At 41.1% G+C, this 26,492-nt stretch overlaps 3 protein-coding genes across 3 annotated transcripts; all 3 read right to left on the minus strand.

Moving 5' to 3' along the window:
* Positions 1 to 1,141: 1,141 nt before the first annotated feature.
* LOC133502478 (cytochrome c oxidase subunit 5A, mitochondrial) lies at positions 1,142 to 8,264 on the minus strand. Its single transcript, XM_061823312.1, has 5 exons — positions 8,062 to 8,264; positions 6,021 to 6,137; positions 2,266 to 2,387; positions 2,074 to 2,187; positions 1,142 to 1,992 (listed from the first exon to the last, which is right to left on the minus strand). The coding sequence occupies exons 1-4, from the start codon at positions 8,132 to 8,134 to the stop codon at positions 2,074 to 2,076; spliced, it is 426 nt and encodes a 141-aa protein (XP_061679296.1). The 5' UTR covers positions 8,135 to 8,264; the 3' UTR covers positions 1,142 to 1,992.
* Positions 8,265 to 11,895: 3,631 nt separating this feature from the next.
* Positions 11,896 to 12,510, minus strand: rpp25a (ribonuclease P and MRP subunit p25, a). The gene has a single exon (XM_061822065.1). It carries the CDS (start codon positions 12,508 to 12,510, stop codon positions 11,896 to 11,898), a length of 615 nt encoding a protein of 204 aa, XP_061678049.1.
* A 2,588-nt stretch (positions 12,511 to 15,098) lies between these two features.
* Positions 15,099 to 23,484, minus strand: LOC133501905 (protein mono-ADP-ribosyltransferase PARP6-like). Its single transcript, XM_061822066.1, has 20 exons — positions 23,327 to 23,484; positions 23,176 to 23,236; positions 23,016 to 23,106; positions 22,869 to 22,932; positions 22,650 to 22,796; positions 22,440 to 22,581; positions 21,356 to 21,487; positions 19,549 to 19,644; positions 19,382 to 19,474; positions 19,180 to 19,305; positions 19,033 to 19,098; positions 18,880 to 18,947; positions 16,912 to 16,960; positions 16,661 to 16,773; positions 16,507 to 16,579; positions 16,129 to 16,198; positions 15,959 to 16,038; positions 15,824 to 15,881; positions 15,286 to 15,370; positions 15,099 to 15,195 (listed from the first exon to the last, which is right to left on the minus strand). The coding sequence occupies exons 1-20, from the start codon at positions 23,482 to 23,484 to the stop codon at positions 15,099 to 15,101; spliced, it is 1,869 nt and encodes a 622-aa protein (XP_061678050.1).
* Positions 23,485 to 26,492: the final 3,008 nt, after the last annotated feature.

Below are 26,492 nucleotides of genomic sequence, written 5' to 3' on the forward strand. Positions count from 1 at the left end.
GAGTGCGATTGTTGTCTGTCTCCAGGATGACAGCTGGGAAAGGCTCCAGCACTCCTGTGATCCTTGTGACGGTAAGCAGCTAAGAAAATGGATGGATGGATGGATGGATGGTTATTAATAGAGTCACTGATGGCGGAGTTGTGCACTTGCCTAAATTCCGTGTGGGCAGTGTGGGCTCCTTCCCGTCTCAGTGACTGTGAATGTGACAGCGTATAGTTGATCATGTGTCTGTGTATCCAACAACTGACTGGCGAACAGTACAGAGTGTAGTCCAAAGTCAGACCTGCCCAGGATAAGCTGTGTTGACAATGAATGAGCGGTTTAAAAGGTGGTATGGTGAACAACTGGTCCGGACATCTGCTCCACAGTTTTGAGCAATGGTGTTCAAATCTCTGCCTCGTCTGTGTGGACTTTGCGTGTTCTCCCCGTGCCTGGATGTTTTTTTTCTGGGTACTCCAGTTTCCGCTCATATTCCAAAAACATGTACGGTAGGTTAAGTGAAGACTCTAAATTGTCCTTAAGTGTGAATGAGTGTAGATGGTTGTTTATACTATATGCCTTGCAATTGGCTGGTGACGTGTTCAGGGTGTACCCTACCTCCTCCCCATTGACAGCTGGGATGGGCTTCAGCACTCCTGCAACCCTTGTGAGGATAAGAGGCTAAGAAAATGGAGAGATGGATGAAACAGGAATACCTACAATAATATACATCCATCCATTTTTTTTTACGAGGGTCAGAGGAGTGCTGCAGCCTATCTCAGCTGTCAACGGGCAGGAGGTGGACCCTGAACTGGTTTCCGGAGTCCCCGGAGGAAACCCATGTAGGCTCGGGGAGAACATGCTAACTCCACACAGGCGGGTCCAGGATGTGACCCGGGACCTCAGAACTGTGACGTCAACACTTTACCAGGTGAGTCACCGTCCCGCCACCTACAATAATAGTTCAACTTTATTTTGGCTTAATAGAGGCACTTTAAATGGTGGCAGGTGCATCCCAATCCCCCAATTTAATATTTTAATGTGATTGGTTAATTACAAACAGTTGAGGGTGTGCACACATATGCAACCCTGTTTTGGTTTTACTTTCCCTCTCCAAAGTCATTTTTCCCCATTTAAATGAATGGCAGACAAAGATTTGACATGATTTACATTTGTCGCTTTTATCCAGTAGATCACAAAACAATGATTGGTAAAAGTATGTGTTGACTTTTTGTATCAACATTCAAATAGGTCAGTTACATCAATAAAAACATGCATTCTGATGATTGACAGCTGCTGTGTTCAGTGATGCATCTCCAATCACTAAAAAGCCAGCCAGAGATCATAGAGCAATGCGGTTTTAAGCACAAACAGCAGATGTATTCTGTGTTTGGCTAAGATTAATGCAAGTGGAGTGGTTGGTGTTGAAAATTTATGTTCTGGATGTTGTGACTTGGTTAGTTAAATCTTCCATCAAAAAAATGAACGCTGGCTGTTGACAAAGAGGACATTCGTTGAAGTTTAGTCCTTTAACAACATTAAATATTGACATAACTCGCCACAATCTACCAACAATTCAAGTTATTGGATGCTTTCATTCACGTGTCTGATCAATTATGTGAAACCGATGTGCCATTTGAACATGTTTATTTGATCAGCATCGAACAAGGTCCCTGAAATGACAACACTTCTACTGTAAATGCAATCGAATGGCTTTTTAATAAAGCGAAAATGCTGGCCTCTGGTGGCGACAAACGAAAGCACATCCAAACAAATGGAGCCTCTCACAAATGAACTTGTCATGAATCGATTGCTTGCAGAACAACTTCACATTTTCTTTTAAAAACAGTATTTTGAAGTACTTGTAACACACGTTACAGATAAATCTTCCTTTATTCGGTTCATCAATATTGTACAAGCAAAAGAACTTAATAAAGGCAAAATTAAATAGACAGATGAGGCAAACGTAGGTACACAAATTCTGCGTTCTGAGGACATCCATCACCAATTGATCTGGAAGAAATAAAAACGGTATTGCTCTGGACTGCCGTCTCATGAAAGAGTGAGGGAAACATTTAGTTTTGGATAACATACTTAGACTTTGTCGATGCCGAGCTCTTCCGGTGTAGAGATTCCGAGCTCGTCTAATGTCGGCCTAAGTTCTTGAAGGAGGTACGGGTAGATCTCTTTGTGGGGCCCGGCTTTATCCTGAGGAGGAAACCGCCAGGACCCACTTAGTAATCAATAAACAAAAGACAAGAACGTCACTGATGTATATCCTGTCACCTTGACAGCTTCCAGAATTCGGATTGCACTGGCCAAGTCGTTTAACCTCCGACAAGCTCGCAGTGCCGCCTCGAGAATCTTTGGCTCAGGTACCAGATCGTAACCGATCAATGTGTTCATCCCTTAAAACACACAATAAACACACTTAATAACTATCATATTACCTGGCAGCACCGTGGACTACTTGCTTAGCAGGACATTTTGGGGTTCAATCATGGCTACTACCACTGATCCGGGGGTGGGGTTGGTAGACACTGGATGGCTTATTGGCCACCAAAGCTGAAGTTGCCATCCGCCATCTTGATAGTCCAAAACAACCATGCCAACCTGTGCATTAATCGCCAGTTTCGTGGCTGTGAGAAAACACTCCAGATGTAAGTTAGAAAGATTTATTTTGACACTGTTCAAGTTTGTTTGTAAAGGTTTTTTTTTTTTCCTGATGCACTTAATTCACTTGAACAAAGTTTTATTTATGGTTGTTGTTTCACTGTTCACTCTATGCTTCACCTTTATAGTCCGACGGTTTTTCACAGAAACACAATGTAAATATTTTCCCTAACGTCATCAGTGGACAAGCAAGAAAACATTTGTGAAATTTCTGATGAATTTCATAATACAGAACTCTGCAAATTGAATTTTGATTTTCAAATGCGAGGAAACAAGTTTAAATTTTGTCTGAAATAGGACGTCCCAGAAACAACTGAACAATGCGTTAAGCATGTATTTTTCCAATGCGAGTCCTTATTTCCAAAAATATATGTAACTGATTGACTTAAAATTTAATGGTTTTAGGACAAAAAATGCTTAGTTTTTTTTTCCCTATGTTATGATAGTGCTTCACAGCGTATTTTTGGAAAAGTTAACATGTCATGGAAATGGGCCATAGGTAATATGCAAGGTTTCCTGGCAGTCAGGGTGTTATGTCTTTCCTTTGCACGTACCCTTTTTTGGTTTACCAAGTCAGATTAAAAATCCTTCATGTTACCAGAACTGGAAAAAATGTCAAGCTCAGCAAATTTTAATTCTCCATGGCAAACTTTGAGAAAAACACCGCCAACCTGTAAACTATGTTTCCCACACGTTTTGGGAGTACCAAGATGGCGGACAACTGACTTCAACCGATCAACATACCACTCAGTGTGTATGCGCTATCCAATCTATTTTTTTTTTTTTTTTTCAAAGAGCAGTGGCTACTACAGCCTTCCTGGTTTATTTATATAGTTCATGTAATTATGACTTGACTACTGCATTACCGTTGGTTTCTGAAAGACTAAATTATGTTATGACTTGTGCACAAAATTCCGGTTACATTGCCAGTGGAGGAATGAAACTCATTCATAAACCAAGGGCCCCTCCCTCTGTACATTCTAATTAAAATCCTTCCCAAACAAAACGCTTTGCCTTGAATATAATCTTGGGCTAAATTAACACACTGCTCGCTACGTGAGGAAATGTAGGAGCTAAACAATCCAGAACGCAAAAAAAAAAAAAAAAAAAAAAAAAAAATCCTATATACCTAAGGTGTATTTTTCATAGAGTGTTTTCTACTGGAATTAGACTAGGTTCTCAGTTTATGATAGTTTCAGTACAAAAGTGAAGCTGTATCCTCAATTTGTTTAGAATGAACCAGTCTTTTGTCTTCAATTATAAGACATTTGCAAAAATCTTTTATTTTGGAATACAATGGTCGACGTTTTCTCCCAATTTATGTTACAGAACTAAATAGTAACTGAATGCTAATCATTTTATGGACAACATTATAATAATGGTTATTTGAAGCTGCAATATGAATAACCTGTCACGTAAATGAACCAGAAGCAGCCTTATAAATTCCACATGAACCTCGTGGCCTTTCACATTATTCAACGTGCAAGAAGCCTTCCGTTTCAAAAAGGTTGGCGAGTATAATTGCTTAACACTTTTTTATGCATTAAGCAAAAGCCCAAAAATAACATTGGTTCACAAACAGTAAGCAGAATAAAAGAATTTGCAAAAATCTGATGAAAATTATTTTATCCGATTATTTGATAGAAGAATTGATTCTAAAATATTACATTTTGAAAACTACAAAACTACATGACAGTCTAACACTGGTACATAAACGTGTTTGTGCACTATTCATAATTTTGAAACCTGGTATGTTGGGCGTGTCGTAAACAAAGCAGCCTCTGTACCACCTTACCAGCTTTTGTAAACTACTCGCGGTAACTTGTTCATGACAAATTTCTACTTGTTGGCTGGATGGTGTTGCTACATTAACCGTCCATCCAGTCGCTGTACCTCTGATCCTCAACGAGGGTTGCAGGTCTGCTGAATCCTCTCTCAGATGATTTCAGGTGAGAGGCATGTTACACGCTGCATGGCAGCCAATCATAGGACACATATAGACAAACATTCTCACCTAAGGACAATTTAGAGTGTTCAATTCACCAAAAACCGAAGTACCTCGAGTTAACACGGCGGCACAGAGAGATCATGCAAACTACATATATGTGCCTGGCATGTTAACATAATATTAAGTTATTCCAATAACTATAGCATAAATAACATACTAAGAAGTTTACCAAAACCAACCGTGTCACTTCATATGTCCGGTAACTAAAATCCAATGATATCTTCATCCTCTGTGTCACTTCTAAACAAGTCCACCAACTCCAGAGGTAGACGACGCGCCACTTCCTCTTCTGCTTCCGCTTACGTCAGACTCGTCAATGGCAGTTACAACTAGTCTATTCCAACCTTTCTGAATCGCGACAGGATGGTTTTGATTGTCACGGAAGCCCATACTTTGTCGAGCCATCCAATGACTTCCTGGAAAGTTGCATGGCTGATTCACTCGGAAGTTAAGCTGTCCACCAGTTATTAGATACAGCACCCTCTTATGGTCGTCAGTGTGAAAATAACAGATAAGCGACTCAAAAAATGGATAATGTGTTAATAATTTCACATATAAGTCAAGTCGCTCTGGAGATTAAGTCACAACCCCAGCCAAACTATGAAAAAAGAAAAAAAAAAAAAAAAAAAAAAAAGACTTATAGTCCGGAAAATACGATAATGGACCCCAGACCAGCAGATGACGTGGCTCCCAAACCATTACTGACTGGAAATTTCACCCTGGACTTTTGGCAGCTTAATTTGCATTTTCCTCCCGACTCTTGGACCTTGATTTACAAATGAAATACAAAATTTACTTTCATCTGAAAAGAAGATTTTGGACCACTGGACATCCTCTCTGTCCATCCTTTAGCAATTTATGTTTGATATGTTTTCTTCTTATGGAGAGTCTCGGTGGTTTTCTGCAAAATTCTCAGGTCAGCCCTTTTCCCTATGATTCTATAGCCTACCAAGGCAGAATATTTAAAGGTAAAAATTCTGCATGTGTTTTGTTATTACGTGACAAGATTGGGACACAGGAAGCCTTTGTCATTATATTCTAATTTTGTGAACTACTGATGTTTTTTTTTTTTTTTAAATCTTTCAGACAATTACCAAAATGGAAACAAAGGCTTGAAATGTCTTATGTGAGGTGAATTGACATAAGTTTCTCTCTTTGAAATAAATTCTTGAAAAAAATGGACACCCTCAATATTCACATTTTTTTTGGCCGCCTACCAGTAGATAAAGGCCCAGAGTGTGAATTCAAACCCCCTAACCTCAGAACTGTGAGGCAGATATGCGAAGCACGCATGCACATGAATAAAATTTGTGCAATGTGAAAGTACCTAAGTTGACGTCATAGCTGCCGGTTAGTTTACCTTTTCTCAGCTCCCACGCATCGATGTCTTGCTTGTTGAAATAGGTGACCCAACGTGCATCGAACTCCTCATCTGTCTCCTGTTTCCCATGTGAATAGCACCTTGAGGCCAACACACCTGCGAGGTGACAATGACACAACCTCCATTTAACGCGCTAAATCACACGTTGATCTTATAGCCTGTGCAGCAATTTTGTCTGGCCCGCAGAATCGATGTGAAGTCAGCATGATATTGGCCCGCATAACAGCATCAGACAAACATACACATGATCCGTAAGCGGCGTCTTCTTTTTTGGATGAACTGTACAGTACTCGGCATTTTGGGTTACAGCAGTTGCCCAATCAGGTAACAATTACAAAGGAATCACATGGCTACTTACGCATTTTAAATACATAATTGTTACTGCTAATTTTGGAAGCTCTTTGTTATTGTTTTAATGAAGACGCAGTGCCCAAGAACTCATTTCTAAAGGTGACGGCAAAAAGTGTTTTCAGTGTCCCAAAAAACCCCAATTACGATTCAGACAAGAGAAAAGTGTATGCAGGTGATGTACTTTTCTTGTCATTTAAGTTTGAAGTAAATCTGACAATGTCCTTCATCTCAGTGTGCAAAAATGGGATCGGTCAAGCACACGGCGCCAATGTTGGTTTGAATGTACAAACTCAAAAATCAATGGAATATCACAATCTCAAATTCTGGCGGACACCTTAAATTACTTTGATATTGAAGGCAAAGTATTTTAGTGAAAATAATGACTCTCAAGGAGCATCTGCTGCATTAGCTTGGACCCTCGCCATTTGCTAATCTTTCTGGGGTCCACATACAGTCAGCAGTTCAAACAACAGATTAGTACAGCTCATAGTTCATCAATACATTCGTGACTCAAAATACATGCTCATGAGTCCAACAAGTAAAAATCACAAAATTACCACGAGCATGGAAGATCTCTTAAATGTAAAGACCATCATGAAAAAATTACTAAACCAAATAGCAGATGTGTCAAACTCACATCCAGCCCACCATATTATTTGATGTGGTTGGTGAAAGCAAATAATATACATCAACTTCCAAGACTCTTGCTCAAATCTCCACCAGAATTCCATATCACAAAAAACATCGGGCTCTACCAAGCACTTTTTTTGGTGTTACCTAATCCCCTTATTCCGTAGGTTTTTTTTTTAACAATCATATTTAAATAAATATCCGAGCCTTCCGATTTGAAAACGACTTAGTCATTTTGTTGTGCGTATGTATAATACTATAATCAGGGGATGAAACATTTTTATGGTATGGTAACGACTGCTTTTTGAAAGTAAAGTGTACCAAAATATGGCCCGAGATTGAAATAAGTTTGACACCTTTACTAAACTTGCACTGGGTTGATACTGAAGGGCACCGTGTACACGGTCAAGGGTACAGACAACCAGTAAAATAGATATACTGTCGGGAAACTACTGTCTAGTCTAAAATGTACAACAGGATCAATGATAAGTCCCACATTAATCATACAAGTATATAGACGCAAATGTGGAGTTATGGACTTCCTCCTCAGAAGCGCGAGACGCCTACTATTTAAAATAGCTCGTTTTTTTTAGTTCTTCGACCAGCAGTTGAATACGTGCGACGAATGCACACGTAAGGGTCATAAAAACAATTAGTGTTGTTCTAGTGTGGGAGAAAAAGGTGACTTGAGCTCAGTTAGCTCGAGCTATTAGCGTTAGCAGCCTTACCACTAGGCCTTACACGCGAGTCTTTCAACTGGGTCACGGCAAGGACACACACGGAGGCGAGCTCACCCGCGGGGCGTTAACAGGCCAAAACGCCCTCAAGTCACATTTTACATGGCTCCTATTCATTTTTGTCTCCCCTGTTCACACGAAGCACCGGTAGGGGTCATTCAAGTGACTGTAACCGATTGGAACACTCGCTAATGTTAGCTAGCTAAGGAGCCCCGCGGGTACCGTGAAGTGTCCGCTATCATTAACAAGAACGTCTTCAGCTCCCAAAGCAGCACCGCCAGACGAATGATGTTGAAGAATACCTCTGCAAGCCGGTTTCGAACGGGTCAAACTCCGAACACCGGAGAAAGACAGGCGGACGGCGGCTCTGAACATGATGCGGGACAGCCGAACTGCGACCGACCGGTCAGTCTGATGGCAGGAAGTGCAGTCAAGTCAACGTTGCTGCTCACCGACGGTGTGACGTCAACCGCCCGCGGTGCGCATGTGCGCCTTTTCCCCAGCAAAGTTGACCGAGAAATACACGCGCGAAGTCCTCACACTGACACTCTTGCTGCAATAGAAGGAAGTCCGGGGACAGTATATGTGAGCAGGAACATTGAAATAACTTAAAAAAGGGGGAGCATATAAGTTTCCCCAAAATTACTTTTTCTCATATTTGTCAAAACTGGTAATCTGATCTGAGTTCATCTATAAAATCATCTGGGTTAAAAAAAAAAAAAAGAAAAAGCATCTGCCCTGTCAGGCCCCATCACGTACCTCCGAACTGATTTTTAAGAATCAGCTGTATTAGAGGGGGGGGGGGGGGAACAAACAAAGGTGCGACGGAAGAAGCAAAGCCATCGAAAAACAACTCTGGACAGGGACACCAGAGGGTGCCATATTATTACACATCTTGACATAAAGTCTATGCTGTGCAATGGAACACAGTTATTTTCCATCCATTTTCCAAGCTGCTTATCCTCACAAGTCAGCGGAGTGCTGGAGCCTATCTCAGCTCACTTCGGGCAAAAGGCGGACTACACACTGAACGGAACTGGTCACCAATCAGCCACAGGGAAGATATTGAAACCATCAGTGAGCAGGAATCAATCCAACACTGCCTCCACTTAAGTGAGGATTGTGTACCACTGCACCGTCACTCTGCTACACACTTGTCTTGTTCTACATTTGACTACTTCCCAAAATATTCAATTTGAATTGAATCATTTTCACATTTGCCGCATGGTATAACCAGCATTCAGGCCCAAATATCGCTGGGATAGAGTCCAGCACTCCTGCAACCCTTGTGAGAATAAAATCAGCAAATTAATGACTGGATGAAATTTCACATTCAAGTGAAAACAAATCAATGTGCCGACAATATTTTAGAGATGCAATTCTTCCTTTGTTTTCCTCTGCTGCCATTTTGACTGAACACATATGGGCAGTTGTAAAGTAGCCACTGGAGTCAATTGGATGGATGACGGAAACATCTCCCTTAAGAAGATAATCTCTGCAGAGCGAGCCTTCGAATGAGGAGGATTTGTACCAATGTTCATGGCGGGCTGCGACCGGAACAGGTGAATAAGGGAGGTTATGCAAGCTATTCAACACGTCGTGGCAGGTCATGGATGGGAGTGAGGCTGCTACTCCTAACTAGCAACCTAAGCTAATGAGCCGGCTTAGTGGAAGCAGATGTTGCAGTCAACATGAATTTCCACATTTTACAGCACCAAGACTGGCCTAAAACAGACCACAGTCATGATGCAGCAAGGGATCCTCATCAAAGTAAACCATTTTTAAGTAAAAGGAATGTTTTGGCAACCACTTTTTCCAGAGGTTGCTAAAACCTCCCAGCCAAAATACATTAGCTGTCTTTTATGGTGTTGTGACAAAGTCTGTGTCCAGCACTTAGCCAGGGGGGTATAGAGCTCGTGCACGTGACATCACAATTTTCATTGTTCCATATTGCCTGTCAAACAGAGCTGCCCAACATTGTGGGAGACATTGAACCGAAAGAGAATATTTACAATGCCCGAGACCTGTTGTGCTGTTGGTTGTCACAACAGACGAGACAGATATTCAAAGAGATCATTCTATGGAATACCAGCTGAAAAGACCAGAAAAGATCGATGGATTTTGGCAGTTAAACGTGATGGATGGTGCCCAACCAAAATACACACATGGCTGTGTAGCGATCGCTTCATTTCAGGTAGGAATTGTTATTCTCAATCTCAAATTACCAAGAAGTATTTATAATACCAAATTGGCTCATTTGAGAACAATGTGTTAAAAAAAAAAAAACGTGTCGCAGAGGTTTACAGGTGTGTGTGTGTGTGTGTGTGTGCGTGTGGCCGCAATACGCTTCCGTGTACGGAGGAGCCGACTCCCCATCCTCATTTTTTGTTCCAATAGTTAATGAATTTGTGTAAAACAGGGGTCATTTATTTAAATATTGTATTTGTATTGAATACCAGGTGAAAAGTTTGATGGATTTTGGCAAAGGTTAACGTGTAGCTGAGTACGCTTCCGCGTTCACGAGCCATCTCCCCATTGAGAACAGATCCAGCAACGAAGTATTTGTATGCGTCCAGACTTTTATACACTTTCAACCTCTTTTGTAAATCTCGACGACTGACTCACCAGATACATGTGTAGATTCATTTGTCCAAGACAAGCGGAAGCGAATGAACAGTCCAATTTCTCATCGGCGAAAACACAGACTTCGGCATTAAATATGGGTCCTCTATGCCAAGTGTCTGTCGTTTTTTCACATACCTTCGTTTATTATCACTTTCTAAATGTTTAAAGGTATCGGACAAAAGTCTGGGCATCGCACTATAAGACATATTTTCGTTTCGTCTCAATGGATTTAGCACTGAACAATGCTTTTTTTGACCTGCAATATGGCCAGTCATGTGATTTTGGTGACATAGGTGCACGAGCGCTATAGATTTTTCAGTTGTTGGACAATGACATGTTTTTATTTTGAAATAGCACAAAGCATAATAATTCAACTGTGAATTGAGTGTCATTTTGGTCAAAGGAGTTGGGGATTAACATACAGTAGCGAAGACACAAAACGTTGGAAGTAGGTAATGAAGTGAGGCGACATTCAAATCTTGCTTGCCTGCATACTCAAACTTTAAAGAAAACTAAGACCTCAATGCACGACCAGTAACACCGCTCGGGTGTCTTCAAGAGTGAAGTGAGCCAGCCTTCGGTGTGGAACCTCAGTCCTTTTCTGCTGAGGCGTGTCATACTGCCACAAATGTTAAATCAGGATTTTGTTGCAAGTCGTAGAAAAATCAAGCTCTTCTTAGCACACAGAGACGACTTGCAATTAGGCAAGCATACAATTGCAAGTCTGAGGGCTCCACAAAAACGCATTAAAAACTTCTGAATCAAGTTAACTTTTATTTATACATTTTTTTTTATTTTTAGTCTTAAATCTTACACTTCAGAAACACATCAAAATGCTGAACCAATCATGATCATAACGTGTGCTGCCTTCCCATCTCATGAGATGGACTATTTCACCACCTTACTGCACATATGCACACATGATTCAGGAAGAGAGTAGCAAAGCAACTTGGTTGGCACGTAAGAAAAATTAAGCCTGGCATATACATAATAATACTAATAAAGGTACTTTGTGAAAATGAAAAAGAAACCGATTGGTGCCGTTTGCATGTGGACATTTCCTCATTGTTGAATATTTTTCTTATCCAGTACAGGTCAAGCATTGAGATGATTCACGTGTCAGACAATAATGGTGAAGCTCAGGAAATGGGAAAATGTTCCTAAATTAGTTCATGATGAAAAATAATACTCAAAATCTGCAGTGCACAGAAGTGGAGAACACCATTGCAAGATTTGCCCTCAGTCCCCAAATAACTAAATATATCGGTTATTCCACACTCAGTGTCCGTGCAATATTGGACATACAAAAGCATGAAAGATTATGTTCTATAAATTGAACAAATGAATCTTCACATAGAGTATTTAAACAAATAAACTCTCAACATACCCATTGCCCAAGTTCCTTTTTTAATATTGAAGAAAAAAAAAAAAAAAAAAAAAAAGAATCCTTCAAGCCACTATCGTGGGAACTGGACATGACAGAAATGCGTTGGGAGGCACAGCTTTGGAGATCATGGATCATATTTAGTCAGCTCTTCAAAGCAGAGTCTCTTGGGTGACGTGGGGCAATGCAGCAATCTGAGCGTGCCTTTGCATATCCCAGCATCCTCTGTGGGAGCACTGGCTGATTGGGGAGGCTGGTATCCGGGCTCCTGGGGATTGAGAGGGTCTTTGGAGAGCAGGATGCAGATGGCAGGGACTGTCCTCTGCACGGTTATACCCGACACTCCGTGTTGCGATCCTTCCCAAACCTCATCCACGGTCTTGTAGTAGAGCTTGGAAACCTGGTGGAGCCCTTCCACTTTCCGTTTGAGGATCTCCACACAGGTGATCGTCTTGGTGACCCCTCTGTCCGAGCCTGTGAAGACCACCTGCCTCGGAGACCCTTCGTAGCCGTCCCGGCCCTCGCTTTGCATGCGAGCTGTTGCGAACCGCAGCAGATTGCGAATCTTGCTTCCCTCTCTCACTCGCATGTGGAGAAAGTTTGTGGCAAGTCCAGGAATTGGATAGGGAGCGTTGTCTTCCGTGCGCTTCACTCTTCTGAAGTTGTTCTGATCAAGTGTAGGAGGTAAAGATTGAATACCTGAAGTATTTGAACGCACCAGCTGAGCAGTGGGTTCTGTCATTGTTTAAAAATTGTCAAAAGTACTAAAAAATTCTGTCCGTCCATCAAATTGGTGTTTTCTTGGAGAGTTGCTTACAAGTGATCAGTTTTGTAATCCTAATTTCCCTTCTGCCCATTCCACATTCCTTCATTCTGAAACGATGGCACAGTTGAAGAAATAAATCTTCATCTAATCCCTGTGATGTGACGGAAAAGATGTCCTTGGTCTATTCAGCGCCGAGGACAGCTGATGCCCTCAACTCGCACGACGCTCCGTCAGTAGAGTGGCACAGAGTGGCTCTTAAAGGCACACGCGACATTTTGCCTGGTTGAATTCAGTCGTTAATTTCATTTGCTGGGTTTACAGGCAAACGTTTTTGACACCCTGAAGCCTCAGTGTGGTTGCTCGAATTATGCGGCTGGATACACGTGATTTAATGAGATGCAATTACACACAGACACACACACACACTTCCAAGTTGGTGGAACACCGATGACTTTCATTTGGGAAACATTTTTAGGTTCCTATTTTACTGTATCGGAGTGAGTTATATCATCGATGCCTGCACTTGCCTTTTGCACTATTTACAGAGAGCCATATGGTATTCAAGAAATGTCTTCCTTTGGGTCACCACAGACATTTGTCCTCCATTTCGCCTGCTGGGCTGACCTAGAAAATGCGAGACACTTTGGGCATCTTGTAAATCAATGAGAACATTTAAACCTTGGAGCGGTGACAATTTAGCGTGTGTGCGCGTCTGTGTAAAACCAAGCCAAACCGGTTTGTCCGCAGATGCCAACAATGCTGGCGGTGGAACATAGGGGGAAGCAGCTGTGGGGCTCATATGGAAGCACAATCGTGTCATAATGTTGCCATTCTGCCTCACGGGATGGGAAGCATCTCCTGTTATTTGCTGATATGAACAATGAGCACAGCCTTGTGAGTTCCATTGTGTCATTTGGTCCAATAAAAGCACGCACAATTGATAAGAATTTTGTTGAACCTCATTATTATGTTCTCTACTAGTTTGCGTTGATGTGTGTCATCCCTTTGAAGTTGTGATCATCTATTTGCATATGAATACACAAATAGCACTTCTGCATATGTCTTACTCTTTCTACCTTGTTTTTACATGTATTTCTTTATTTAATATATCTTTTAAGTATGTTTTCACAACATGTGATGCTTTACTTAAATTGCAACAGAATATAAATCAACATCAGAAAGGCAGAACTTGCCTATTGTCCTATTTGTACAAAAAAAAAAGAAAATACATAAAGCTGATATTGCAATAATGATTTGTAGCAGATTTAGTGCAACGGTTAACTTGATTTCCATCAATAAAAGCAATTCAACAAGTACCCTCGTCTAAAAATAAATCACTTAGACAATATGGTTGTTCATTTATCAAGATAAACCCCCTGGAGAGAAAAATGCTCATCTGTAATATGCAAAATGTAAATGAACACTTTTCCCCTATGGCCAAACTATAGAGCGGATGACTGATTGAAAATGCATTAGAAACCTAACTTAGAAAGTAATAAATAAAGTTAACAAGGTTCACTAACAAATTCAATTTACTTATGGCACAACTCAGTTTTCCCCATTGAAATGAATTGGAATGTCATTAATTTTTTCCAGGACCAAGAAACCCCCTCAAATTATTTGTTTCATGCATGATAAATAATAGAAAGACAATATAACTAACTTAATATTTTTTTTTAATGGTAAAAATGATGAATATTAGGCGGCACGGTGGAGCAGCTGTATAGCGTTGGGCTCACAGTTCTGAGGTCCTGGGTTCTGTTTGCATGTTCTCCCCATGCCTGCATGGTTTTTCTCCGGGCACTCCGGGTTCCTCTCATATCCCAAAAACATGCAACATTAATTAGACACTCTAAATTGCCCCTAGGTGTGATTGTGAGTGCGACTGTTGTCTGTCGCTATGTGCCCTGCGATTGGCTGGCAACCAGTTCAGAGTGTACCCCGCCTCCTGCCCGTTGACAGCTGGGATAGGCTCCAGCACTCCCTACGATCCTTGTGAGGATAAGCAGCTAAGAAAATGGATGGATGGAAATTCACTGGGTTAACGAACAAATTCAATTTACTTATAACGCAACTTAATTTTCCCCAACAAAATGAATCAAAATGTCATTCATCTTTTCAAGGACCAAGAACCGCCTCATATTATTTTGTTTCATTATAAATGAAAAAAAAATAGCCGTGTATTGTAAAAAAACATCATAAATGAGAACATTTGCTGAAGTAATCAGGATATCATGTAGTGTTCATGTGTTATTTGTGGACATTTAAGGGGCATGGTCTCTAGTTTGTGATGTGAATTTGTGAGTGGCAAGCGGTGCTGTGTGTGATGCTCACTCTTACTCTTAACTCGAATTTTGGCTCACAACACAAAGCCAAACATCCACCAAGCGACGGCTCAAATATCCCTACAGCCTGGGAAGCACTTAAGTCGAGGTACCACAATGTTAACGTCAAACACAAAAACGAAAACAGTAGAGTTAGGCAACACATTCAATCATCGCATTCTTTCCATCGAGAAAATGGTAAATATTTTTATCTGTTGGCCATCAAGTGGGGTATATTTTTCATCTGGGGTTGGTTGCAATGACCTCTAAAATTTGGCTCTGGATCTCTTCTTCCTGGGTGTCGATGTGGACGTCCCCCACGCAACCGTTTTCATACCTGAGACACACAAACGCAGTGTACCGTGTAGTTAAAATGAACAGGTACTGTAACAACAACGGAAGTGTGGCAGCGCCCGGCTGTTCTTACACAAAGAGGAAACGCGTGCACACGTGGTCAGATACAGGACACACCCAGATGTTTCCGTGTTTGTTGAGGTCCTTTGAGGTTATGACTGTGGAAAGATCCAAAAGGAAACGGATTTGATGAGGAACCGTCATGCCATGAAATGTAACAACAGTCACTCACATTTGAAAAATGTATGGATTTGGTCAGTCATGCCCGCAGATATAAGGTTACGCGTGTGTGTTCTGTTTGTAATTATGAGTGTACTCCTTTATAAGTGGGGGTCAGGTAAACCAGGAAGTAGAAGTCGGCTGAGCAGCAGCTCGTTATTAGAGACCATGTGCTTCCGTGTAAAAAAACAAAACAAAAAAAAAAGACGTTGGTCAAGACTACTCAAATTAAGCGACGTCTTTCAATATCTATGTATTTCCACTCGTAACAAATTTTATGCAGGTGATTTTCCACTCTCGACTGTGCAGATTTGCGAGTGCGATGGCAAGCTGACGCATATGCGCCCGTCAAACCACAGTGACTGTAACACTCATGATATGGGCAGTCATACCCTCACAAAGTGCAACACAGTTTAGGTTCCTGCTTTGGATGAACCTGCCAGGGGGATCCTGCAATGAGAAGATCAAACATGAAAGGGCAGGATGGACATGTTTACAGTTAAGATGTCGCCTCAAAAGTTATGTACCTGGTGGATTATGTTTACACGATTGTAGTTCTTCAGGAGTTCTTCTTTGGTGGGTATCTGGTGTTGTCCCTTGCCCATGTCTTAGCAAACAAAAAAGAAGATACGTTGGAGAATTCTAAAGAATGACTTCATTTTTTTTCTTTTTTAGGAGAAAACATGTGGATTCGTACCAGAATATCCAAATGATATGCTTGAGATTGGACTTAAATAGATCCCTTTGCCATAAGCAGCTCCATGCATCTTTTAAGAAAAAAACACAAGTGTGGATGTCAACACCAGCGAAAGGTTCTTCGACTTGGGGGTTCCCACCCTTTTGAAACTGAGTATTATTTCTTGGGGAATGATTCGTGCTGAGAGCTACCAGTTGTCACAATAATAACCAACAATGATCTAAAAAGCTAGTCAACGGATAAATATGAACACGCTACAATTCATTTCTCCATTCTACATTTGCAAATAATTACTTCCACAATTTAGCTAGGAAATCACAATGTCTCATCTGTGGGGAGCTGCTTGGCGGTGACCCCTAGATTGATGAGATTACTTACTTGGAATTTTGTGTTGGAGGCATTCACGAGGCCGTTTCTCAAAATGGAGTGCCAGTTTTCAATGTGGGAACCACTGAGAAAGAAGAAGAGTTTATAAACTGTTGTCGAAGTATGTTTCGTATACTACGTGCAAGAATGAAACCCAATTTCTCACTGGAAAGCAAAGGTGCTGCCGTAGAGTTTGCGTGCAGTTTGAAAACGGGCCTCCTTGGTCGGAGGGCTTGTGATGAGCAGGAACTGGTGTGGTGTGTGCATAAAGGGCAGTCGCTATTGTGCAGCGAGGAAAGAAAATAAATATATAAAGTAAGATCAACAAAGCTAAACAAAGTATTGTCTAGTGATACTCTCTAACGCGGCCGCTATACTACGTAGCGCTACTGTAAATCCAAGACTGCACTGTCCTACCCTGTCAGCTGGAAGCTTGACAATGTGAGATCTGTTGCTCGACAATATCCTGACGTCAAACATGGGAAGAAACAGCTGAGGCTCACTCTAATTGGCTGCCACAGCATTAGGTACACTCGCACAGTACACAGTACACAGTAACGAGGACATTAATGTTCGGTTTGGATGGAAACACTTAGAGGGTTATTAATTGAAAAAACACAGTATATATGTTCATTATTGTGGTGAAGCAACAAGTTGCATCGTAAGAACGTTAAATAAAAGTAAAATAGAGGGTGTTCCCGAAAAATCTGACACCCTTCTGTATTCTAGTACAAGGATTACCAATTCGTGCCTTGGCGCATGCGTGTGTCGTGAGAGATCATTAGTTGTGCAATTTAATAGGTACGAAGTTTTGATTTACTTCAAATATAATGTTTTTGTTTAACTATGCCAGTGACATATCGGGATGGGCAGAAAAATTCATTGCACTTTCATGTGATGGAAGGAAAAGAATCGGCGCATCCTCTTTTCTGACAATTTTGCTTAATAGTGCAACATGACATTTTTATGTGCTTCGGCTTGGTAAAGCAATGTTTTGGGAAACTCAAATTGGTCTAATTCCAACACTAATATTCACTCTAATGAGTTAATGTTTTTATGAGATGTGTAAGAACTAAAAACTTAAACTTGTGTCTCACGTAATTGAACATGCCATGTTTTGAAATGAAATTTCACAAGCAATGAAAAGGCGTACAGTGTGGAGTACAGGCGTATAGTGTACATTAGATTTGTTTATACTAACACTTTGTGGTGCGTTGCGATACGAGTTAATTCCTTCTGTGACCATGCTCACAACTCCAAATAGTCATTTCCCAAGGAAATTAATCGGTAATGGTATTAATCAGTATGTCAATACTTATAACTAAAATTGAACAAAAAAAATTTGAGCCTGTCATGTGGAATAAACATTTGCGATCATGTTTTTGTTGCCAACCGCCTTTTTACTGTACACAAGAACAGTTTACCAAGTATTACCCTTGACTTTCGAGTTCAAAACTAGCCATTTGTTGTCTATCCACTAATGTAATGTGGTGATAGTTAATGTTAATAGTTATGTGATTTGAAAATCATAACAGCCCTCTAAGAAAAAAACGTCAATGTGGCCTGCGACAAAAACGAGTCAGTCTTGTTGAATAACACTTTCACAGTGTTACTCATTTTAACTCAATATTTTACACCATGGCACAGCTGGAAAGCGTTTGCCTCACAGTTCTAAGGACCCGGGTTCAATCCCAGTCCTCCCTGTGTGTAGTTTGCGTGTTCTCCCCGTGTGTGCGTGGGTTTTCTCTGGGCACTCCAGTTTCCTCCCACATCCCAAAAACATGCAACACAAATTGGACACTCTAAATTGCCCCTTGGTGTAAAGGTGGGGTGGATGTATGTTTCTATGTGCCCTGTGATTGGCTGGCAACCAGTTCAGGATGTAGCCCGCCTCCTGCCCGTTGACAGCTGGGATGGACCCCAGCACTCCTCGTGACCCTGGTGAGGATAAGCGCCAAAGAAAATGGATAGACGGATGGAGGATTTTACACCATCTGAGTTGTTTAGTAACATGTTAATAATGTTATCCCTGACTGAACTCTGAACCAGGGTTTGGCATATAAACTCCAGGCAAGTGTTCATTTCAAATCTGAGGATGTTAAATTTGTCTTTTCAAATTTGCAGTGGACAATGTCTTAGCATTATACTAGCAGACCTAACGACAAAGTTATTTGGTTGTTTTAAGAACATTTCTCTTCTTTTTAGTTTGACAGTTAATGTCAACTGTGAGTGGCATTATGTAGATCCTCAACTATTCATACTTAAAATGATGTCAATTTTTTTGGAACGCCTCTAGAGTACCAAAAAAATAAGCACGTGATCAAACTGACAAAAGTGAACACATATTGTGATCTTGAATCCGCTTTTTTTGGGGGGGGGGCTTACCATTGCAGTAAAGGAATGGCGAGAGGGTCTATTGTGTCCATCTGCTTTTTTATTTCGGAATATGAACCCTGTAATCACATAAAAGAGCATTGGGAATAAAGTCAAGGCGAACTAAACCACATGTGACGTTAATGAAAGGAGTGCAGGGTTCACCTGTGTTATCCTCCGAATCAGCAGGACACTGTCCAGGGCTTTTTCCAGCCTCTCGTAGCTCTTTCTCTGTGGTGAGTAAAAAAAAAATAAAAGTGAAAAAATCTTCATAAAAAGTTGTCAATTATATCAGCTGAGTTCTGATTATACCTTGGGACTAAAGGCCAGCATTCTGGGATTCTTTGGATCTACAACAGACGGATATGGTTCGAAAATGATGCTTTTGCGTGACGACTGCACGGCCGCCCTGCACATCGCCACCAGCAAGTCGACCACCTGCAGAGCAGAAATGACTTTTTTTTTTTTTTTTAAACTGGATCGAGCCACCACAATCAATCGGCGTGCGGCTGACCTCTGCACCGGTGGCCACCTCCTCCGTGGCTCCCGACATCGCTCCGATGGTGTGAAAAGAAAATACGCATAGTTCCCTGGTGCAAACAGCAGGCTGGCGATGCACAACAGTGTTGTGATTGCGTTTTTTGTGCAGTTTCACAAGCGCTTTGGTTGTCAAACGTTTACCTTCAACAGGGGGCCATTTTGGAAAATGTGTCGTTCGTCACAAACCACGCAGTATTCGTTCAATGTGGGGATTCTCTGCTCTGCGTATCGCATGACCTGTGGAGACATCGAAGCGCAGTCGGATTTGATCCAATACGCGATTGACACTATTGGAGGTCATTTCACAGGTGTGGAAGGTCAGGTTAATGCTGTCTCTGCTGGCCTTAACACTATTAGCAGCACTGACCTACATTTACGACCTACATTCTAATCGAGTCCTGCCTTGAAATGAGAGTGACACGATTTACTTATTTTTGACCCGATTGTACCTAAGATTTTGCTTTGACATTCAGGTAAAAATTTGGGATACAGGCGCTGTCCGGTCCCGGTGAATTCAACTCAATTGACTGCCCAATATGTGTCAGTTTGGCAAATTTTGGTAATTTAAAAAAAAAAAAATCTTCAACCTGTTGAATCCGATTCCATTTAGTGTCATACTAAACAAAAAAGCTTCTAAAAAGGTAGGTTTTGAAAAATTTTTCAACGTAGAAGTAATGCATACTGTATTTCTGAATCCAGAACAATGTTTGAACAAACCTCATTTATTGAATAACTTTGCCAACTGTTTTAACTATTTTTAACAGTATTTTCAACCACACGAATATCAGAGTCACAGTGTTGTAACCCTTCAAGCTGTGGATATTTGAACACAAATTCTGGGGCTACACATATAGAAATATATATATATATATATATATATATATATATTATATATATATATATATATATATATTTTTTTTTTTTTTAATGGGTAAAAATGAGCAATACTACTGTGGCTTACAGAGGAGAGGTATGCACAAAATGGGTTAGCAGAATGAATTAATGATGATACCCAAAAACTCTTTTATTCTTTACATTCTATTTAGTTTTTGTACTGCCATATGTTTCCATTATATACAATATTACAAAGTGCTATTTTCCATATTAAAAAATGTTTTTTTGAAGAGGTAGCTAGAAAAAAATAATTACCTTTCAATTCATCTCAATTGGGAAAGATGATTTGACTATTCCAACCAAATTAAGTACATATTTCTAGGCCCCAATGTATTTATTGTATGAAATTGTGTTCATTGATTCCCAAAATTCAATTTCTCTTCTTTTTCAAGCATTTTTCTTGGGTGTTCTACTTCCAACAGGTGAATGTTAATTTTTTTGTTCAGTGAGATTTCAGTATGTGCTGCCATGCGAGTGTAATACACCCAGGGCCTTCAGAATCAGCAGTGCTGGAAGATGTATTTTAAACTACAGTATGTTAGCAATGGGACTGCCTCTTTAACTAATCAGAGTTCAAATTTCTCCTCACAAGGGCAGCAAGCTGGGCCTTGATGACATCACATTTTTCTATCCACTAGTTGGTTCGAGCAAAATTTGTTACAGCCATCTTTGACTGCCTGCCACTGTGAAATGACAATGTATTTGTTATTACAAGTGCACAATTACAAAGGCCCTCATTTAATCACTGTGTTCATTTCTCCATTCAAAAAGGTGTCAGGGCCTGGTCATTCCTGCTTGCTGGTTTAATTGTGGTTGTAGGTTGCAGTTAGTTAAAAGTGCATTGCGTCATAGTGGAGGCTGTTTTTGATATTTTCAATTCATTTGTGCACCAATAAAAGTCAAGACAAGAATAGTCATCGTTACATTTAGAAGGTGGAAATCGTTCTTGTCAAAATGACAACATGACATAGAAATGGAAACTCAGTTCAAGCATAAGATTCTTGTAAAATACTGACTGTGCACTGTCTTCTCCACACGGTTTGATTTGCTTTACCTGCACCAAGAAGCCATGTTGCAGAGTCGGTGTGCTCTTACAGTGCCCAATGGCCTGAGAGAAGAAGAGCAGCTCTATTAGCTGCTTGGTGCTGAGCTGAGCCGACGACTTCACTCCTGACACGACTACGCTCTGGGAAAGTAGACACACATAATCTCTTGAATGAAGTCAGAGCACTGCAAAGTAGCTTTATACAGTTGACTGTGTTCAATTCTTGGTTCCTCTCAGTCTTGCCCAAGTATTGTTGTGCAAGGTAATGAAGATGCTCATAATGATTTTTCATCAGTATGTGAAAGAGCTGGTTACTTAGTGTGTACAACATCACGTTTATAAGTAAATTGTGGCCTCAAGTTGGGGAGTCATGCATAGAAGTACGAGCAATAGTCAAAACGTAATGAGCCCAATTTTCCTCTCGCTTTATTGATTGCAATAGAAAGGCAAAGATACATAGAAATAACTGAAAAAAATCTATTTTTTCTCTATTTTGGAGATTGGCTTCCCATAGCTGACGATTAATGTTACAAACATAATTTGAAAGTAACTGAAGATTTTATGAGGGGAAAAAAAACGAGTATTTTCACAGAACCAAGTCAGTGGCTTCATCTAAACCCGATAGAGCATGTATTTTCCACTAACTGAAGACATATACGAAGGTACTAAGACCCACAAACAAGTAATAGAGGAAGGTGGCCGCACTAAAGGTCTGGCTAAGCATCTAAGGGATGAAACTTAACAATTTGATGATGTGCATGAATTCTAAACCTTAAGCAGTCTTTGTAATGTTTATCATTTATGACTCATCTTAGGCTGCGGCATGAGTGGTCTTGAGAAAGGATGGAGGGATGATTCATCAATTGTCAAAATGCTTTTGAGTCCCTGAACTTTGCGGTACAGTATTCTGAATACAGGGGTAAATGTTACATTTCTGTGTCTACCCTTCAGCCATCGGTTTGTTTCATTTCAAATCAATAAGGCAAATGTCACACAAATTATGTCATTGGTTAGGCTGAACACAATGTATATTTATATATTTTTTTAATTATCAACGGACCTCACTTGAATATCTTGAAAAGGTCCAGCTCACCTTTCCGCTCGGCGTGTAAGCGAAAAGTTCCCCTGACGGATTCTTGATTTTGTAGGAGGTTGTGTGATTGGCGAAATGATTCAGTTTCATGGCTGGCAAAAGAATCCGTCCCCGCAGGTTGCGGTCTTGGATTGTTTTAGATCTAAGGGGCAGATGCGATCAGAAAAGGAAAGCTGCTAACAGAAGCATCAAATACTGCACACTACATACTTTGAGGGCAGCCAGACACTGAATCTCGCACGGAATTTCTTCATGGTTCCACCGGGCCTGAACCAGCTGTGCCTTCTCTTCTGTCTCATTATCGTGTTCTCATTACTCAAATGGTTCCACTCCTGTGAGATGAAGACCGATAAAACACTGTGGAACAACGTTAAAAGGTTAGTGAACTTCAATCGAAATTTCAACATAAAACAATGCTCTGCGTCCTACTTTTGCAGTTGTTTTCCGAGACTGAAATGTCTATTAGATGGCTGAAAGACTTGAACTGTTGGTTCTATGGTGAGAAATCATCATCATCATCATCATCTGTAGAATGTCGATGCTCAATAGACTGTCTTGGCAGAAATGCAGTCTCACCGGGTCCATTGAGATACTGAGACAAAGAGAAGTGCAGGCGGACAATGATGGGCTCCGCTGGATGAACCCTCCAGGCCTTGGCCACTTCCTCCTGCAGCCGCCAAACAATATATTCAGCACAGCAGGATCAACAGTGTATTTTCTTTTGTTTTGAACTTACATCCAGAATATTGGCGTTAATGTTCAGATCGACGTCCACTTTATCGATTGATTGATATTCCCTGAAACACGCAGAATGTAGGCAGCATTAAAAACATGGGAAAGATTCCCGCTTGTTCCCATGACTAACAATTTTTCTTTTAAAGGTTTACCTGATAGTCACTGAACTAGGTGAATAGAGCCTCCTGACAATCTCAACGTCACCATCCAGGCGAGGATGGCAGCTCGGCTCAAAGGCGCAGCTTTCCTGTTGTGACGAGTGCAAACACTCATATTGCTTCTCCCCATCAACACAAAACCAGCTACCCATTACTACGTCTACGGATAGTAAAAGTGACGTTTACATATGTTGTTTCCTCTTCCTCTGAGCCCAAGTCTTCCTCACTTTCACTCCCTTGCTGCCAATCAGCTTCCTGAACGGTAAAATAGGATAACAATTCATCCCGCCATCTATTTTGTGTACCACCTTTCCTCACTAGGTTTCCCGGTCTGGTGAAGCCTATCTCGGCCGACTTTGTCCGGGAGAGGCAACATAACGCCACGGACTGGTCGCCAGGCAATTGTAGGGCACACGTGAGCAAAAAAATATGCCCACACATCTTCACACCAAAGGACAGTCTTCAATTACCACAGTAATTGTCAGATTTTTACACCAAATACCACCGAAAAACATACTGAACTTTCCAAGTACCACCATCATCACCAACAAAAAATCCAGGAGCGTAGTAGGTCTAACTGTTCATGAACTATGGCGTAGGTTTTATTCCTTAAAATGTATATTGAATATTATTTTTTATCCACTTTTACATTAAACACACTTAATAAAAAACACTGTGAAAACTATTTGATTAAAATAGCATCCATCTATTCATCCATCCCTTTTCTTTGCTGCTTATCCTCACAAGGGTTGCGGGGAGTGCTGCAGTACTATGAGTCATTTTTCACAGAAGATAAAGGATATATCCTCATGAGCGTCATTATTTCATCTGTCTTGTGATGCTCCACTTTGTGTTCAAAAAATGCATTACAGTATAACATTGCCACATAGATGCCATTCATCAGCCTGTCTATGGCATTTCTCATTACCCATTTCTCGCATTAAGCTAGCAGAGCAAAGTTAGGGGGTTGTTTTAAATCTACAACTCGCAATTAATTTCGGATGTTTAGTTTGACAGTAAATTTGAACAAACTGCTGTTTATTGTAGAGTGAGCCAATTTGAGTTCACTGCTGCCTTATATAGCTTGTATCTGAAATTTTCACTTGCAAGTCAAAGCAAATAATTGGCTGGTTGGGAAGTTGGGTCACTTGTAACTCAAAGCATCACTGTATTAGAAACACCCCTCTGTGTGACAACTGTCGAGGTCCTTATAAAGATGCAAGAAATCCTGTTAGGGTCCCACATGACAAGAAATCTCATAGTAGCCTAAAAGTACTGTACTTCACTGTAAACTTCCATCCATCCATCCATCCATCCATTTTCTTTGGCACTTATCCTCACCAGGGTCGCGGGGAGTGCTGGATCCTATCCCAGCTGTCAATGGGCACAAGGCGGGTGACACCCTGAACTGATTTCAACCCAATCACAGGGCACCTAGAGACAAACAGCCAGTCTCACAATCACACCTATGGGTAATTTAGAGTGTCCAACTAATGTTGCATGATTTTGGGATGTGGGAGGAAACCGGAGTGCCCGGAGGAAACCCACGCAGGCACAGGGAGAACATGCAAACTCCACACAGGCGGGTCCGGGATCGAATCCGGGTCCTCAGAACTGTGAGGCCAACGCTTTAGCAGCTGATCCACCGTGCTGCCTACTGTAAACTTCAACAAGAAAATAAACAGACTGTTGAATCAATACGTCGCTCACACTCCCAGTCAATGGGGAGCATCATTACAGCTTTGCAAAGGCAGAATTTTGGCTCCAGCTCTTCTATTGTATCTAAGTAGATTGTGTATTGTAGTACCATACTAGGAGAATAAATACGTTATCTGGACTCACCATGTGCACCAAGTATGCACTTCTTCAACCAACAGTGAATAGTCTTTACTCTTCTGCAGCTGAAGCAAAGAACACTGCAAACACACAGTTACATGCATTTTATACACAGTTCAGGTATATACAGTATTATGTAATGGTGACACAATTATACTTTTCATGGTGTCAGCACTTACCTCCTTTCACAGACAAATCTGCAGTGTCCACATCCTTGACATGAAGAACCAGTGATTGTATGGCCTCCGATCCAGTCAGAAGAATTTTTTTTTTTAAAGCAAGGTCCCTCGAACAATGCGATCTGACCAGGAGGGGGTCACACACGTCCCGTCGTGGACTCAAACAGCGATTAGAAGGCCTCGTGTGATCTACACAGTGAGGAGAGGCTGACACCTGGACCAGGTTGTTTTCTGTCCCGTCAAACACTACCACACTACTCACATCACCCACCCGCACGAGACATAAGCGTCATGACGGTTTTTACGACACATTTTCCGATTTTAAGCACCCCACGCCACCACCACCAATGTCTGAATGTGCTCGTCTCCAGTCTGACCTTAATCAGCAGTTAACCCGTGCCGGCAGACGCCTGCTGCTGCGCAGTCTGGTCAGATTACGCACTTGTAAGGTCTTCATACAAATGTGCTCTTGCAGTTCAGTAAGTGCTTTTCTCTGCGTGCTGTAATCCACTTGAATGAGTGTTTAGTAGTGGCGTGCTGTTTGACCCCTTCTTGTCCTGCTCATTAACCCCCCCCCCCCCCGAGGGGTTTATTGATAGAATTGAGACAACTGTAAAAATGTTGGATTTTCAAATAAAGTGGGAACTTGAATCCATTTTTGTTATTCATTTCAGAGAATTGTTTTAAACATGGCGACTGGTTTGTCTTTTACGCTGGAAGCTATGTGGTGCTGTCTTAATTTTGTGTGAGTGTCTGTGTATGCATGTGCATGTGCGTGTGCGTGTGTGTGTGTGTCTGTGTGTGTGCGTGCTTGCGTGGGTGTGCGTGTGTGTGTGATTTACAGAAGCTTGTTGCTGCCACACCAAAAAAAAAAACCTAAACTTTTAACATTATAACATGAAACATCACATTATAACATGATAACGACACTTTTTTTGTGCGGCAGCAATACGCTTCTGTAATTTCCAACAGCCATTACTGTGTTCTCATTTTGTCACCTAATCGTGTTAAATGTTAATTAATGACTACAACCGCCTGTGCAACTTCCGTGGTCGTGTGCTCATATCAAGTAGTTCAGCTTTTGTTGAATTTCAACAGTAAATTGATGTAATAATGTGCAGGCACAATTCAACTTGTTGCGCGGT

Source organism: Syngnathoides biaculeatus, chromosome 6, assembly GCF_019802595.1.
Source record: "Syngnathoides biaculeatus isolate LvHL_M chromosome 6, ASM1980259v1, whole genome shotgun sequence".
NCBI classification, from domain to species: Eukaryota; Metazoa; Chordata; class Actinopteri; order Syngnathiformes; family Syngnathidae; genus Syngnathoides; species Syngnathoides biaculeatus.